This window comes from Bombus pyrosoma, linkage group LG7 (assembly GCF_014825855.1).
Source record: "Bombus pyrosoma isolate SC7728 linkage group LG7, ASM1482585v1, whole genome shotgun sequence".
NCBI lineage: Eukaryota > Metazoa > Arthropoda > Insecta > Hymenoptera > Apidae > Bombus > Bombus pyrosoma.
The window spans coordinates 330,447-349,171 of NC_057776.1; the positions used below are offsets into that span (position 1 = coordinate 330,447).

Below are 18,725 nucleotides of genomic sequence, written 5' to 3' on the forward strand. Positions count from 1 at the left end.
TATTTACTTTCGTATAACATATATTCTAGTTCTAAATCGCATATTCACTATTGGTCAATAAATGAAATGATAAATTTTTCTATAAATTTATTATGAAAGACATTATATCGTGTGTTGATATCGTGTTTAGGATTACATAAGTAATTACTTTAAAACGTATAATAATATTATAATGTATAAAATCGAAAATAAAACTAATTTGTAATATTACGCTATTGCATGAACTCGCTTTTAACATAACTGCGTGAAGTTTGCTTCGACGAATGTATTTAGTTAGAAATATCCCGTATGGACCGAGGGTGAAATTTAAATTAACTTATATAATCATGCATAAGATATATCGCTCATATGTGTATGTTTATTGTTTTCCTTCAGATTATAGACTTTCTACAGCTTATGATATATATATATATATATCTCGCTTATAAACTATTGTAACACGATGCATCTATGAACTTTTGTAAACTGTTATATATAAATAATAATGTATGTTATATATAAGTAGTACAGTATAACGTAAAATCGTAAATAATGCAGGTTATAATGTGTGTAGTTGTTCGATTGCGTGGATTATGACAAAAGATATCAAGGTTACAAGACCCTTGTGCTTCCCACCTGAACGTACAGGTAGGCAAGGTCATAAAAGCCTCGTGTTCTGCCATGCTCATCGCTGGTTATAACATCAAAATGTTATAAATACAGGTTCTAATTAAACAAAAGGGCATTCGACTTTACAACGGAAAAAGCTAGAAAGAGTCTTACTATTCTCGGTTCACTAAACTTTTCTAATCTCTGCAAAGAAGATCTCGTACTCAAGTTCTTAGAATAAACCACCGCATTTAAAAGTATTGAGTGTTTTCAATTCTCGCGCATTTCGACGAGCAAAGCGACCAGCGCTCCACGACTAGCACCAACCCACTCGTCTTATCCCTAAAACTGCAAGGTAAAACATAACAGTAATAATTACTTTTTTTATGTTATATAACCTCTACAAGACCGTTTAAATATACTGTAGAATAGTTGATGAAACTGTGTAGTGAATGCAGGATAGGAAAAACAACAATTTGAAGAGTTGTATTTATAATTTATGACAAAAATTGAAAATACCTTAAATGGAGAAAGATACGTATTTTAATTTTTTAAAATACATGTCAAAAAATACCTACAGCATATTTATGTTTTATATAATCTGAACATTATTTTGTTGTGTTCTTTTTGAGGATTTTTTCAGGAAAAAGGTACGTGGATTGGTGCCCATGAAGCGCTGAACCACCCTGCTCGCAGAGTTGCGCGAAAATTTAAAAAGACTTCGGTGTTTCTAAACGATCGTTTATTCCAACTTGTACGTTTCGATTACGACAAAAAGAAATAAACGCTTAGAAGTCAAAAATTGAATTGAATTGAGAACTCACTTTTCTGCTTTCGATCTTCGGCTCCTGCCAGTTCTTCTTTGTTTAGGATCCTTCCTTTGTGCTCTTAATCCAATGATTCAATGGGTCTCGTATTTCTAAGTAGGCGGAGTTTCTTCTTCCTACGATCATATAAACATGTTTCGAGATTCGCTAGCCATGAGAAATCAACATGAAAGACAACAAAGTTCGTATTCTCGCGAGAGAGATAGAGATGGGTAGAATATATCTCTCTGTCTGACACATTCATGTCAAACATGTGCAGAATGAGAATTTTCTTATCTTCCGTGTTGATTTTTTACGATTCAATTTTAACAATTTTCGAACGGTTTTCATTAGATTTCGGTATATGAAAGCCGAGATATATATGATTGTGGTGCTTTCGAGAAAAAGGTGCATACTTGCGCGGCGATTGAGAAAAATATAATGCAAGAAAGAAACAGCACAATTTGTAAAGTTTACATGGGCCGCCGAAAATAGGATATTGAGAAATTATGTTGAGAAATTTCGGCTGTCAATTTATGCGACCTGTAATAGTTAATGTAAAGCTGAAGTCTTAGGAAAGTTTATGCAAAAGTAATCCTTTGATTATCTTATCTTACCCTCGTAAGATGCCAACAAATATTACTAAGAAATTTGAACTTGAAATTTGATGCAATAATAAATAATTTAAAGGCATTTATCAAAGTGTCTATCTGTCTCCCGCGCCACTTTCTCCCCTTATCCGGTTACCTTCCGTCAATAACTGGTCAATGTATTGGGTTGGCAACTAAGTGATTGCGAATTTTGTAGGTAGTAATGACAAACAATACAATTACAATAATGACAAACGATACAATTTTCCATCCGCATGTATTAGGTTGTCCCGAAAGACTTTTTCGTTTTATAGAGAAATAATAGATGCACAACATTCTTTGTTTCATATTATTTTATTGAATGATGTATGATCCATTCTGTTTTATCGGAATCTAATACAATCAGTCAGTTTAAATTTCGTTCTTCATTTATATCGGTTGTTTTTACTCATTTAAATGAGAACCCGCGCTCGTAAAAACTTGGAAAATGGTAACATGGCCACATGTTGAAAATGGTAACATGGCCACATGTTGAAAATGGCAACAAGTCCTCCAGAAATAGACGACGAGTCCGATCTTGTGCTTTATTCGTTTTTTTCTTTTTGCGTTCGCGCCCTACAAATCTTAATTTGAGAATGATCATTCTATTTTTGTATCATAGACGTGTTTTTTTAAAAACTAGGCTTATAAACTATGTAATACAAAAGTAATTAATTTAGTGGTTAACTAAACTTATTTAACCTAATTACAAATATGATGTGAAATGGGCGTCATGCCGCATAAGGACATGTAGATGCTTGTCTTTACATCACTCTCTTCCGAGTGAGTTGTTCGAACTTCAACTCGCATATCTTACTTCTAGGACTCGATGTCATTGACGCTTTTTCAGATTCTTTATTTTCGTTATTTTCTTGGAAGGCGAGTTTTAACCTATCGACGAATATGTTTGTTAGTGTTCCGTGGTATTTAATTTTAAAAACATAGTTATTTATCCGTTCTATAATTTCGAACCGACCTTCATAAAGTGCCTCAAAAGGCTTTTTCGTAGCGTCGACTCAAAGAAATACATGGGAGCAAGTATGTAGATCCTTGATGAGGAATATTTTTTTATTACTATGATGTCTAATTGGACTTGGTTTTATCTTTCTTTCTCGATTCGATTCTTCGATTTGTTTCTATTTCTTCGCTGATAAGAAATTCTCCAGATAGTTTCAGTTTTGTATCATAGACCATCTCTGTAACGGATGCCTTCAGATCCTCCTTTACGTTGGCTCGAAGTCTCAGCAGCATTGTTGGGAATATTTCTGCCCAATTCTTGGTTTCGTAGCATATGATAGCTGACTTCAACAACTAATGTCATCTTGCTATCGTCCCATTTGATTGTAGTATGCTGGGGTTCTTGTCTTGTCTGCCTATCAATTTTGACAACGCTTTTTATGATTTAAATTGTGTTCCTTGATCGGTAGTGATTGTTGCTGAGACTCCGAATCCTAATATCCATTCCGCATAGAGCTATGCTGTCTACAGAGATGTTCATGAATGCCAATGCTTCCGACCACCTGGAGAATCTGTTTATTGCAGTTAAACAGTATTTGTAGCCCTTGCTAATGAAACTATAGAAACATCAAATTTCGATAATGTTTGGATGTATTGTAAAATTCAACATTTCAAACAATTTCTTTCCTATATATAAGGGATGAACTCGCTTAGTTTTTAAGATATTCGAAAAACTGTCGGTACAACTATATTGTATTTCTGCTTACAAACGTGCGTGTATGACAACGTATACGTCAGTATTGATTACCGACAGCCGACCACTTATCGTCTGTTTATAAACAAGAATTAGGCAAACCTAAAGTTCTCGTGCGCAACGTACATATATGTATATGCGAAACTGTAGGAGTCTGTTATAACTTTATAACTTATAACTCAATTAAAAATGAATATCATTAATGTATTACATATTTAGGTTTCTGTTAGATTTACTGTGATGTCCACATGTATATCCTCGAATCGACCCTATGGGATGGATGGATGGATGGGATTTTTGGCATGCGAAATATTAATGCTCAGACGAAACTTTTTCTTGTCAGCTTCCTAGTTGTTCTTCCACCAGGATGCGATAGGGTGTGTGCGTGATAAAACATTCTTTTTCTTAGTTTCTTTGGCACATAAGGCCTGATATAATTTTTTATGTCTTTGTACAGCAATTTATGTAGTATCGTGGACAAAAAGGCCTAAGAGATATCGGGTAAACCATAAACAATGTCGCGAGTGCCGAGGCGGCGTCCGGCCCATCAATGTGTCGTCGGTCCTTCAATCGAATAGTTTCGTAAAAAAGGCTTACGTGACCCTGGCCACGAGCGGTTACGAAACACGTGCGTGGTGGGACTAAGAAAAGACAAAGGAATACTAGAACGGTTGAATGTCAGTGGAGAAGCCACAGGGTGTGCATTGAGAAGTCAGAGAGTGCGAGTTACGTTGTCGAGAGAGTGTGGTCCGCGTGAGAGAGAGAGAGAGAGAGAGAGAGAGAGAGAGAGAGAGAGAGAGAGCGTTGGATCCGTTGTGACGAGAGTTGCAAGTGAACCATTGAGTTATCTAGATTATAGCGCGTTATTGTGACTAGTTCATGTTAAACAACCATCGTTCTTCTGTCCAATTAACATCTGTACAATCCATTCATTCTAAATAAATCATAAATATTAGAATATATAATAATAATATATTTCGCGATATTACATTTATCTTAACTGTTTAAAAATAGTTTTTGAAAATTCAACGTGCTGGATTTTTCTATAGTAATTTTCGCCAGTTTTTTGTCTTGTGCTTGAGCTTTCATTAACTAATCTGTAGAGATAATGAGAAACATTTTGGTCCTGAACAATACATCAGCCACACTATTTAGTGTATTCACATATTCGCTGTCTACATGCACTATTTAGTAAATTTTAGTAAATTGGCTGATGTAATCAAACTGTCTCGTTTGTGATGGGCCGGTTTTGTCAGCTTTTTTCTGAAATGCGTATATAAACGGCTTATGGCCCGTTTGTAGAAGCAGTTCTTTGCCTTCCACAAAATGCCTGAAGAACTCGAGGTTCTTGTAGATGGCTAAAAGCTCTCTATCGTATACGCTATATCTCGTCTGTGCATTTTCTAACTTTCGTGCAAAAAGCCTAATGGCTCCCACATATCTTTATTATATTGCTCTAAAATTCCGCCGATGGCGACGTCCGATACATCCGTGTACAACACCAACGCTGTGTTTTCTTTTGAATTGCATGAGAGAGGTGCCGCGGCGATCTTTAGCTCCTATAAACGTCTTTTTAGATTTATCGTCCCGACACACCAGCCAGTTGCCTTTCTTTTTGGGGAAAAAACAAAAAAAAAGACGGTTTTAGAAAAAAAACGGGTACAATGGACAATCTGGTCATGCTAGCCACAGACATTAAAATAGGATTCAATAAAAAGGAAGAAACTTATGACAATGTTAACCATCAGACCAATTATAAAGATGCTAGAAAGGAAGGGATACCTAATGAAAATACAGAAATATTTTAATCACTGAGTATCAAACGGAATATAGAATGCAAAAGGAGTTTGACCCATCGTGACACCAGTGAAAAGAATATAGAGAAAAGGACTAACCCAAAGAGCTACTTTCAGTCCTATACTGAATAACATTTACACGACGGATATTATCAAAGAAATATAAAGTAACCAAGTGAGAGCCCTAAAGTACGAAGACAATAACATCATATATACTACAAGCAGCGTACCACAATGGGAAAAGGAAACCTTACAAAAAGCAGTAAACAGATTTGTGTCCAACTTAAGAGAAATAAACTTACAGACAGCGGCAGAGAAAACCAAAATATTAGAACTCACAACAAAAAAGAGAAACAAAAGGTCGACCTACAAAACTACAATAGAGATCAATGAGCAAGAAAATACAAAACAATAGTCAGATCAGTTTTAGAATACGGGATCTAATTCTCGTACCAAGTCCGTCGAGAGAATTGAAGTACAAGCAAATAAAGTACATCATGCAGGTCTAAGAGCAGTCATAGGTTATAGAATCATAACCCTGACAAATATAATGAACATAGAAACTGACACGATGGTCATGGAAAGTAGGACGGAATTTATTTATTTTACAAAAAAAATCAATCCAAACAATGAAATAGAACTAACAGAGGAATTGATAAAATATGAGGAAGAAGGAAAGGAATACTAGAACATGGATACAATAACAAAGGCATGGAGAAGCACACAAGAAATGTGATTATATAGAATATAATTATTAAAGTATATTATAATAAATATCGAACAGAAAAAAATAGCAACCATAAGAGAAAACACAGAAACAATCAAAAAAATTCTTCATAAGCATAAACATTTTAAGAGCAGCATACAAAAAGGAGATAAATATAAAAAATGACAGTTTGATTAAGGACTTAATTGCAAAGGTAAAGATGGATCCAATATGGACAATAAAGTATTACACTGGTGGATCGAAGAAGCGAAATGCCTACAATAACGGGATTGGATATATCAGAAACGAAGGAAGAGAATAGAAAGAAAGCGGAATCAGCATTCACAATAGGACAACCATTTTCACTACAGTGACAACAACAGTTCACGAGGAATTAAAAAGGGGCAGAAGCCGAAACAAAGATAAACAAGTCGCAATCCTAACCGATTCAAGAAACACATTAAATACAATAGCACACAGGTTGAGAGGAACAAGAACAAGAACAAGAAAGAAGGAGGAAAACATCTGGATCGATAAGATCGCCGAGCAACTGATAGAAACAGAGAAGAGAAAAATGAAACGACCCAGAAAAGACCAAACAAGGAAAAAGAACAGACAGATATAACAGAAAAAAGAATTTGCTTGATATGGATATCAGCACATGTAGAGATAGAAGGTAATGAAAGGACAGACCAAAAGACGAAAGAGGAAACAAGAGGAGTAGCGGACAACAGCTACAAAATTTCGACAATGAGTATCGATACCAACTCAAAAAAGAATCATGAAAAGAACTAGTATGCTTAAATGGATATGCGTACGTGAATAAGGAAACTATTGCTTCCCTATTCTCGCTAATCAGACTAAATTATTTATTTTAATTGTATAATTTATAAAATGTATATGTATAGTTATATCTATACGCAACGTATCAGGTAAACAAACAAGAAGGGGATAATGATATATAGCTCCTCGAGGTAGCTGATCGTTACTTGACGGAGCTAATTTCCAAAAATACTACAAAGAACGCCGAGAATTGTACAAACTATCAGTCCATTAATCTAATACTGTCTAATTTAACTAAAACTACTCGCACAATATTAATTCGTCGTTTGAAGTATCACCTACGACTTGTTTAACAACGAACAGATCATTGTATACAACAACATTAAAGAATAGAAGTTAATTCAGATATAGTTATAGTAAAAATTCGTAAAAATTTCAATAATCCAACTGAAACTATCTTACAACAATGAAATAAAAAATATAAAAACTATACTCTTCTTGCTTCGACAATTTATGTAATAATAATCGAAGATAGATTGTCACCATCTTAATTATTTCCGTCACAATAGCGCGCATTATCTAAACATTTGAAGAGCGTAAGAATCACTTTTAACTTTTGACCTGACAGTAATAAAGACATCCTTGGCGAAATACTCGACTAGATTAGACGGTCACTTGAGTAGGAAAAAATCCATAAATAAAAATGTAGCTAGAAACAATAAAAGGGGACAACCGTGATGTATCGAGTAATTCCTCAACGTGTATAAACCTTACAGTCTTCTTAAGTGAGGAATGCGAAGAAAAAAGGATCTTTTGACAAAGCCCTTTTCGACAGTGACAATTTAGAGTTGTGTCAGACACAGTGCTCACATATGCACTTCTACCTGCAACCTGGAGAAGGCATTGGTCCTCATGAACTCTCACCGAATCTCATATTTTGCTAAATCAGGAACTATAACGAAGGAATGGAGAGAATCCTCAGAATCACTTTGGCTTCGATACCAACAAAATACACAGCAATCTCCAAATTCATTTAATTCTTATTTTTTTCGATAAAAGTTCTAACCTTTATCTCGCGCACTCAGCAGTTTAATGCATCAGCATTTTAAAGTGGTTGTCTCCTTCCGCGAACTTTCATCTCTAAATTAGGACAGCTCGTGCCACCTAAGCGACAAGTAGAATATTATTAACCGGCATGAACATAAAATTCCAAACCTGCTCGAAATCGTAATAGCTGCTAATAGTAAGCATACATGTTACACTGCTGCCATTTTCATATGTTCTCGTGAGCGCAGGTTCCAAGTGGCTAACCCTGTACTTTTGTTCGCATAAAAACGTAATAAATATTTATTCATATGTCTCATAAAGTTATCAGACCAGTAACAGTACAGTTATTAATATGCAATAGTATTAACATTAATGATATACACTCCTCGTCAAAGAGATAGCCCAGGTGTGCTATCTTTAATTTCTCAATGACGCGCGTAAAGTTGTTCGTCTGTATAATATCAAAACATTATGAGCTCAGGATATGCGGTTCGTTGAAAATAATTAAAAATATTATGAGATTTAGTGTGTAACAAAAAAATTTCATTTAAGAACGAAATGATAGCACATGTACAATAAGAAAATAATAATCAACATAAATTGTAACTAACAATAATTACTTATCAAACATATATACTTATTTAATAATGGGTAGATCCCCCTTTATTTTCTATTACTTCTGTTATACGAATCGATTTGGTATCGATTTATATAGTTTCTGGATATAATTTTGACTTAACGTATCCCATTCGCGTATAACGCCGTGAACAAGTTCTGCCCAGCAATTTTCAATAATATGAAGGTCCGGAGAGCGTGCAGGCCACGTCAAAATAGATATATTATTTTCATTAAAATATGATTCTACCAATCTTGATGTGTGTACAGATGCATTATCTTGTTGAAAGATGTAATCTAGAAATGCGTTCTACATGATTATTTATTTGTATCAGACACTATTCATTCTCCCATCGATAAACTTGATACTTGTCTTGCCGAAATAACCGATGCCGGTTCAAACCACCACGCTGCCTCCTCCCATTTGTCGTCGAAAATAATATTACAACCCATCAGGACCATCCAAGTTGAATCTTTTTTCGTCTGAAAATAGTATCTTTCTCCATTTCTTTTTCCAATGCACTCTTTCTTTTGCAAAGTGTAAACGTTCTACTTCGTGTTTTGTTGTTAACGAAGGTTTCTTTTTCAATTTTAGCCTCTCAATATTTTTGCAGGTTAGTAGAACTCGACGAACACTTGAAACACTGGCACTAACATTAGATTTCTCCATTATTTGCTTCGTTGTTAACTGCGAGTTGGAAGCTACACGCAAAATTGCTCGCTTATCACAATCGGATAACGATGACGGCCGACCAGTACTTTTCTTTTTGCCATAATCTTCAACATTTTTTAAGAAATTGTGTATCACTCTACGACTTCTTTTTATTACTTTCGATATTTTTGCTACTGATAACCGTTGCTGTTTTAGTTCAAGAATTTGCTTTTTTTCAGACTCGTTTAATCTTTTTCCGCGTCCCATAGTTATAAATTTATATAATATTGTACTGTAATCTTTACTCGTTGATAGATCATGAACTACTGAGCAATTTCTAAACATATTAACAGAGTGTGCTATCATTTCGACCTTAGTATTGTAGNTATCGTGGACGAGGGGCCTGGGGGATGTCGTGCGAATTATAAACAAGCGGTTGTTGAGCATGTGCGTGGTGGGATTAAGACAAAAGATATGAGGCTAAGACAGAAGATAAGGGGTTGCTAAGGGACATAAACGAATTAACAACAGTATAAGTTGAAAAGCCAGAGAGTGCAAACTGCGTTGTCGAGATAGTGTTGCTAGCGTTCTTGAGAGAGAGTTGAATCCGTGGTGACGGGAGTTACTAACTAATTATCTAGTTGTCTTAATTATAATATGTTGTTGTGATTAGTTCATGTTAAATAACCATCGTTTACTGTTTAATCCATTTATTGTAAATAAACTAATTATAATGGTTTACGATATTACGGTATGGAACAGTTTTTCTTTGCTGTATACAAACATCTACGACATTGTGACTTATTTCCAGCAAGCCGCATATCCTGAGCTCATAATGTTTTGATATTGTACGTTATAGATGAAAAACTTTACACGCATCATTGCGAAATTAAAGATAGCACACCTGGGTTATGTTTTTGGCAAGGAGTGTAATTATTAATATAGATTTGTTTACATTTTTTATCACAAAATTTGTACTTTGTTCTGTTAATTTTAATACTTATATTTTATTATGAAAAATATCAAACAAATTTTAGTAAATAAGGTCAGAATTGTTACTATATATCTAATAAATATTGAAGTATTTAACCTGTATAATAGAGGGTCTTAACAATTTATTATACAGGTATACTATAAACAGCTAATATATACTTAAATAAAAGAGCTTGTAAAATATGCACTGTCATGTAGGGTTTTGTGTAAGTCTTGCATGTAATGTTGTATGAACTTTTGTACATTTTTCGCTTCTTGATTGTATGGGAGATTGAAACTTCAATGATACTCGCTTGGAGCTGTTATTAAGTGTAATTGGAGATAGACTAGATGGCTCACCATAAGATCGTAATTTTTCAAGCCGTTTTTGTATGGCAACAGATTTTGCTAGTTGATTATTTGTTAAATTCCTTCCTTGGAATTCCTGAGATACATGATCATTAAGTTGCTTGTTAGCATTAATATTTTCATTTGATACATCTTTGTTGAAATTATTTCTCATCATTGATTTCTTTTGTACTTTCTCCGAAATTTCTACCACACAGGTATCTATATACGTACTAATATCCTTTAAAAATATGATTTAAAAATATGATTTAGTAACTTAAGATTATAAAGTTATTAAATTTATCACACCGATATCTTCTAATACTTTCAAAACATTTACCGTTATCAAACGTTTTAAATTTTCTAAAGGTTCCTGAAGGTGACTGTCTCGAGGATTATGCGTAAAAATACTTCGTTCTGTGCAATATGCCACTGGTATATTCCATGATGTAGCTCGACGCCATTCTAAATTACTGCAGGCAATAAGAGATCCTATAGTCAAAATTTCTGCATAACCATAAGAAGATATCCCATGCCAAAAGAGTATTGATAAATATGAAGACGGTGAATCCGCATGTGGATATGCTAAATACACAGCTTGAAAATTTTTCATACCCTAACAAATAAATAGAAAAAATTATCATTGTAAATCTTCAATCTTACATATATATTTACAATAACTTACATAGGGTTCGTTTCCAATAGAAGCAATAATTCCTACTGTATCAAATTCTCCATAAGCTGGAGTGAAGGTTGGCTTACTTATTTCACATAATGCTGTATATGTTCTCAGATGAAAACTATTATCACAAATATTTACTTGGATAAATGATGCATTTTGATTTGCAGTCAATAGCAACTCATTACCTCTATTACAATAAATATTATTATGCTACACTTGATTAGTAATAAAAAATAGTAGAGAAATATAATATAGAAATTAATACCTTTTTGCTGAGGGCATAACATTACAAAGTGATATACAATTTCCTTCTTTTAAAATATCTATAACTTCTTCACTGGGAGACCAAACTGAAAGAATAGCATTTGTTTCTTCCTCAATTACGCGAATTTTTAAAAGAGGTGTAACCTGTCGCGGTAGAGGTAAGCTTTCTTGCAATCGAGACTCTAATTCTTGTCTAAATTTCTCCTGTTTCATGCGACAATCATTCTTTAATTGCTCTAGCTCTTGTTCCGAATGAGATTCCTATGACAAATAAAAATATAAATTTGCAAATAGTTATAACACAGAGAACAATTATTGTTATATTAGTTAATACCTCTTTAAATAATTTGTCGCAATCTTCATTCCATTCAACTGCTGCTATATCAATACTGTCTGTATTTAAATTACTTTTGCATTTTCTAGTATGAAAATATTTCTCTGCTTTAGCATAAAATGCTTCTATCATTGACCGACATTCCTTTTCATAGATAATGTTAGCTTTCTCTTCGCATCTAGCATTTCGAAAAACTAGAATCGGGAAATGAAATGGTTTAAAATGATTAGAAAGAGTTGAAAATATTAAAAGCATACATGCATATCTTACTAGATTCTCCTGCTGAAGTTTTTTCATGATATAACATTGGATATACCCTCGCAACTATAACTTTAATTTTTCCAATTAAGCCACCATTTGGATAAATGGTTTTTAATTTAGTGCACATTGGTCCCGATGGCACTGTATATCCTAACTTCATATCCCATCTTGCTCTTCTTGTTGAATTTGTATGTAATTTTAAACGTACATTCTCTGCAATCTAAGAGATAACAATCTTTAATGTATTAAATATTCTTCACTAAAATTTAAACAAACTTTTGAAACTATATTTACTTCCAAAGGTGAGCATCCTTGATCACAATTTAATAATTCACATCCATATGTTAATAATTTTGTTCCCTCTTTTATTTTACCAGACGTTATATGTTTCATCATTGCCTGATCAATTGAAGCTTGAACACTATACCATCCATCTGTTAATATCAATTTTTTGGATGATATTTTTAATTGATTTTTGTTTTCGATATTAGAATCATCACACTACACACAAAAAGAAAGAAAAACCTGAATATTGATTCTTAATAAAAAAAGATTCATCTGCATTAAAGAAAATTACTTCATTAATAGAAGACACACATAAAACCATTCTCTTGGTTGCAACATCATCTTTCTCTAATATTTTTCTTAAAGCCGGTCTTTGAGATCTATCAATTTCCCTGTCATAACGATATTTCAATTCCATCATTACCCTGGCAGGAGTCAGAACTCTAAAAAGTAACTCTTTTTTATAGTAATTTATATTTTTTAACATGTTCAAATTATAAAAATAATTCAAAGTTCTACCTTGGTAGAATGATATAACCTAGTTTTATTCTATCCATTGATGCTAATTTCCATACAATCCATTTGTAATGATTTTCTACCCATCCAATGGGAAGTAAGTTAGGATCTACACCTGGACTTGCTAAAAAAGATCTTTTAATTTCTGTTATTCCTACATAACCATTTTCATCCAAAATTAAAGAAGCTCCGTCTTCCAATTTTATACCATCAATATTATTTTGCACAATATTTTGCCTAAACAGTGTAGACCAAATTTGTAATCCAGTATCTAATGTACAAGAAGTAATTTTTGACCAAAATATGTCTCACCCGTAAAAATCTGCACAATGAAATTTATACATTGTTGCATTATCAGCTCTTAGATCCAAAATTTCAGGTGGTAATTTTTTGTTAACAAGCTAATAAACAAAGATCAATAATTAAAATTTAATTGTTTAATAAAAAATTATATCTTTTTTCTTAAACCTTACCTCTTCATATGTACATAGAGTAGGTTTTTCTCCCTTACTAATTTCTTTCCATGATATACGATTATTGATATTACTCTTTCTGTAAAAATATAATTTGCTGATTGTTGGTTTAGGCTTACTTTTTTGCTTCATACTAATTTGTTTATCCTGCAAGTATAAATTAAGATATCATTTTTTAAATAATAACATTAATAGTAACAATAAGACATATTATATTGAAGCTTACTTGTTCTAAAGCAGCTTCTAAACGTTTCTCTAATACAGTTACAGATTGATTTATGAAGTCTATCATTAATTGAGAGTCACTAAAATCATTAACGACTGCCGAGTCATACTGATCTGGTTTATCTGCTAGATCTTGCTTCTCTGTTAAACAATTATCTTTTCTATTTATATATTGGTTCGAACTTGCATAATTATCATTTAACTTTTCTAAATTATCTATAAATTTGTCTGCTTTATTACATAAACATGCCAACTTATCTACTTTTTTTGAGGTATTTGTAGCTTCTCTTCTACCTGTACTCCTTTGCTTTTTACGAATAAATTGTCCTCCTATTACTGGGCTAGATGGAGTATTTTCAGTTTCATCATTTTCTTTAATTTCCTTAGGAGATATTTGTTGCTCAGTGAAATCTAAATCCTTTTCATCAGCTAAAAGTGCTACTGCACTAGCTATTTCATGTGAAATTACATAGTTATCTATTATTTCATCACTTTCCTTGCTTGTTTCAGTAGTTACTTGCATAGATACTGAAGATGTGCTTTGATTTCCTTTTTCTTCATTATTCAATGAGTTTCTATGAGTAGATTTTAAGTCTTGAAACTCATTACTAAATCGTAACTTTTTAAACTGACTAGATTTTGCTTTGTTGTTCAAAGATACGTTGTCATCTACATCTTTAATTTTTCGCTTCTGCAATGGTTTAGGTAATGCAAGAATAGTTTCAAAATCTTTGGAGATTTCTTCTTGAAATAGTGCTTTTGCTTTTGATAGTGCTTCATTGGTCACATTAATACGTTGACCACTTGCAGTTTGAAATCCAACATCTGGTATTTGCGCATTAAATGTATTAATTTCATTTTCAGCTTTGAATTTTTGTTCAGAGTTGTCACTTCCATTAAGTTCATTATTAAAAAGTTCTCTTGCTTTTGACAGTGCTTCACTGGTCACATTAATACGTTGACCACTTGCAGTTTGAAATCCAACATCTGGTATTTGCCTATTAAAGGTATTAATTTCATTTTCAGCTTTGAATTTTTGTTCACAGTTGTCACTTTTTTTAAACTCATTATTAAAGAGTTTCTTTGCTTTTGATAGTGCTTCACTGGTCACATTAATGCGTTGACCACTTGCAGTTTGAAATCCAACATCTGGTATTTGCGCATTAAATGTATTAATTTCATTTTCAACTTTGAAATTCTGATTAGAGTTATCACTTTCTTTAAGCTCATTATTAAAGAGTTCTTTTGCTTTTGATAAAGCTTTCTCAGACACATGGATTGAATTACCACTGGCAGTAGTAAAACCAAATGTGAAACCATCACTTTTATTATTCATATTTATACATATTAAACTTTAAAAATCTGCACGAAAATATATTTATTAAATAGATTGATATTAAATCAATGTCAACACTAAAAATCGTTCGTTCTTACATTTTGATTGATAATATTTAAGCATTTTTCATAATTACCATTTTCCAGGTATTAAGACGAATTTTGCGATAAACACATGTTGTCAAAGGATGCCATCTGTAGTAGTATCTGATAAATTAAATTTTTTTGGTGGGAAAAAGCCATCTATATATTACATTTTAAAGTCAGATTTGTACTATCTGATATTATTTTAACTCTCATAAACTATTAATTGTATCAAATTTTATAGGCTAAAATAAAGTAATCCATTTGAGGAAGATCCATTTTAAGTTGTTATTTTGCCAAATAAATTAAAAATATAATTTCAAAAAAAATTTATTGCTTATTAGCAATATTTAAGCGAAAATTAGATATATATAAATATATAGAATTATTTAGCTAATCTATTTTAAAAAAATTTATATTTTATAAATTTCTAATTTTCTATGGATATAGTCAAATTAAATTGCATTACATATCAGTATATTATAAGCATAGCATGTATAAGCTGATATAAGTATGATACATCAATATATTGTAAAGAAAATAATTCTCGTAGTTTCTTAATATAGGTAATCAATATTCTAATTTCAAGTTTTCTTCAGCATTTTATGAGGCAATAATTTTGAAATTAATATGAATTATAATTAATATGAATTATAGATATAATGTAATACTAAATTTTTATTTTCTTTCACAAAAAAGATGTTTTTACTTTCCTAAGAAAATAATTATACTGCAATTTTATGCTTTGAATAATCAAATATTAAATTTTATTCTATATTTAAATAAAAATTTTGGGCAAGATCGTGTCTTGGGACACGTGAATATCGTCAATAATCTATAGAACCGGCAAAACACTAGTTTAACCTTATTACGTTTCTTGTATTACTGTATGTGATTTTGCGCGGGAGACTAAGATTAATATATTTAATATATTAATCAGTTAATATGAAATTTAAAGCGTATACCGGAATTACATGGTCCGTTTTGGAACTTACGGGCCTTATAGAAGATGAAGATTCTTGTGTTTATTTTGAGAAATTTAAGAAACATGTTGGCTTGCATCCATTTCACTTAACGAACTTAAATACTGCGTTAAATGAAATTTTAAGTTCGAATTTGAATTCCTACGATCCTGAGTATGTATATAATTTTCATTAATTGTAATAAGATACATTCTTCATAAAAATTTTTATTCAACAGTATCTATTTAAATTAAATATAAAAAGCAAATATATTTCTTGGTTATGTTTATATTCTGATGCTAGAAATATTTTTTAGTGCATTTTCAAAATTATATTTATTACAGCTTGAAAGGATTTTTATTGGCTTATAAAAACCCTAAATTATTAACATCTTTGGGAGAAATATTTTATGATACATGTTTTATTCATGTTGATATTGAAGCAGACTTTTATATATTTAGACCAGAAATTGGATGTACATTGAAAGGTAAAACTATTTTATCATAGCATAGTTCTTAAATTGTCTAGTTGTTATTAATGAACATAGGGTTTGTAGGAATAGTGAATAAAAAGGGGCTAGATCACATTGGGATTCTCGTACATAAGACATTTAATGTATCAATTCCAAAACCAGATGACGAAGAAAATTGGCCAGGTGATAATCTTGAAATTGGGCAAGAAGCAAGATTTGTAATAACACTTCTTGATTTTAGTAGTAAATTACCTTTTATTCGTGGTATCTTAAATGCAGAGTAAGTATATATAAATTTTATTTTGTTTAGGTTTTAGATTCTTTTCATTTGTTTTTATACATTCAAAACTTTCTTATTTCAGTGATTATTTACGTGGTTGTAAATTAATGCCAAAAAGCATTAGTAACAAAAGATTATCTTCTGAGAATACTATTCAAAATAATAATCAGGTTTTGGAAAAAGATGTTAAGCATACTAAAAATCATACATTTTTTGCAACTGATTCTGAAAATACCACTGATGAAGATATAGCAAAAGTAAAGAAAGAAACTGCCCAATGGAAAAAATCAGAAAAGAAATTAAAACATGAAGAATCAATCACATACAGTGAAAAGAAGAAGAAAGATAAAAAACGTGATAAAGAGTTTAAAAAAATAAATGAATCTAAACCTAAATCGATCAAGGTAGAAACTGTACATGATCACTATACAAATAATCTTTCCTTAAATAGTAAATTAATGGAAAATGAAGAATTAGAATCTATTAATTTAAAAAGTAAAGTTAAAAAAAAATCCAGAGTTCAACATTCTCAAAGTTGGATAAATGAAGATAATGATGAAAAGCCTGCACAACATTTACCTAACGAAATACCAAATAAATCTATTTTAGAATCTAAGGATGATATCATCAAAATTAAGGTCGAACATAATGCAGTGATAGGAAGTGATATTGAAAGTGATATTATATCTGAAAATAAGTCCAAGCTAGAGGGAAAATCTATGAAAAGAAAGAATTTAGATGATAATGATACTTCCTTAGCTGATTTGAATGCAGATAAATGCATAGTAAGTTCAAGGAGTATAAATAAAAGAAATTCAAAGAAAATAAAAATGGAAGAATCGAATGATAAATACACATATGAAGTAAGCGATGATGCACAAGATTCCCCAAAGAAGCAATTTAAGAAACACAGAGATTCTTTAAAGTTAGGGACCTCTGAAAGTGACCAAGTCTCAATAAAAAAATCTAATATTTTAAATTCTGAAGTTGTGTTCCAAAATATAAAAATTAAGAAAGAGAAAATTAGTAGTGGATCTGAAAACACCCAAGACGGAGATTACATAGAAATAAATAAAATTTCAGAAAAGGATCCTGACCTAAACACATCTAGTTCTACTTATGTTGTAGAAGAAGATAAAAATAATGCTATCAAAAAGAAACGGAGAAAACATTCGAATAAAGTTATTATAGATACGAGCATAATTAAAGTAGAACCCGAATTTGAAGACGTAATTAAATTAGGATATGGATTTGAAGAAACTGCAATTAAAGTGGAAAATTCTAATAATAATGATGATATAAATGAAGACGTCTATTCAGAACAAGATGTAAAAGCAACGACTAGTTCACCTAGGAAAAAACATAGTGTCAACTTGAGCGATGACACTAATAAGAGTAACATAAAACGTTCGAAAAAGAAAGAAGTAGATAAAGACATACACAGCGGAAAAGTAAAAACGGAGAAATTTATAGTAATTGATGGATCGGATATTGACAACAATGATGCTAATCTTCAAAATACTGAAAAAAAGAAAAAACATAGTAAGCGATCATTACATAAACAACTAAATAAATCTAAGGAATTTGAATCAGGTAATGAGTCTGAGTTTGACTTTAGGAATGTTAAAATTAAAACTGAGAGGTTTTCAGATAGTTAAGAGGATTAGAAAATACATATATAATTACTAAAAATTAAACTGTAACACATAATTTCATTTTATCTTTCTTTTTTTATAAAAGACATACTTAAAGTCACATATACGTACATAAAAAAGGTAATAATAAACATACAGTATCACATATTTACAAGAATATATAATATGTATATATATAAATTTTATTTTGCTATGCTAGTAATGACCATATTGAACATATTTTGTACATGTTACTGATAGATTA

At 31.6% G+C, this 18,725-nt stretch overlaps 2 protein-coding genes across 16 annotated transcripts; one reads left to right on the forward strand and one right to left on the reverse strand.

Moving 5' to 3' along the window:
• Positions 1 to 72: 72 nt before the first annotated feature.
• LOC122568975 (breast cancer type 2 susceptibility protein homolog) lies at positions 73 to 15,307 on the reverse strand. 15 transcript variants are annotated; one of them, XM_043729377.1, is made up of 14 exons: positions 13,695 to 15,304; positions 13,469 to 13,615; positions 13,308 to 13,396; positions 12,999 to 13,232; positions 12,772 to 12,922; positions 12,489 to 12,695; positions 12,204 to 12,414; positions 11,934 to 12,127; positions 11,601 to 11,860; positions 11,339 to 11,522; positions 10,994 to 11,269; positions 10,666 to 10,894; positions 1,413 to 1,531; positions 73 to 705 (listed from the first exon to the last, which is right to left on the reverse strand). In XM_043729377.1, exons 1-13 carry the CDS (start codon positions 15,027 to 15,029, stop codon positions 1,455 to 1,457), a joined length of 3,594 nt encoding a protein of 1,197 aa, XP_043585312.1. In that variant the 5' UTR covers positions 15,030 to 15,304; the 3' UTR covers positions 73 to 705; positions 1,413 to 1,454. The 15 variants fall into 15 exon arrangements, 13 of the variants coding, with proteins under 13 accessions (XP_043585312.1, XP_043585315.1, XP_043585310.1 ...); XM_043729380.1 differs by lacking the exon at positions 73 to 705 and adding an exon at positions 8,086 to 8,183 and having other exon boundaries at positions 1,425 to 1,531; XR_006317282.1 differs by lacking the exons at positions 73 to 705; positions 1,413 to 1,531 and adding exons at positions 2,292 to 2,914; positions 3,000 to 4,375 and having other exon boundaries at positions 13,695 to 15,306.
• A 479-nt stretch (positions 15,308 to 15,786) lies between these two features.
• Positions 15,787 to 18,537, forward strand: LOC122568875 (uncharacterized protein PFB0315w). Its single transcript, XM_043729128.1, is given in 5 exon segments — positions 15,787 to 16,248; positions 16,419 to 16,561; positions 16,631 to 16,826; positions 16,909 to 18,352; positions 18,354 to 18,537. Coding segments are annotated over 5 exon segments (2,016 nt in total). The 5' UTR covers positions 15,787 to 16,057; the 3' UTR covers positions 18,396 to 18,537.
• Positions 18,538 to 18,725: the final 188 nt, after the last annotated feature.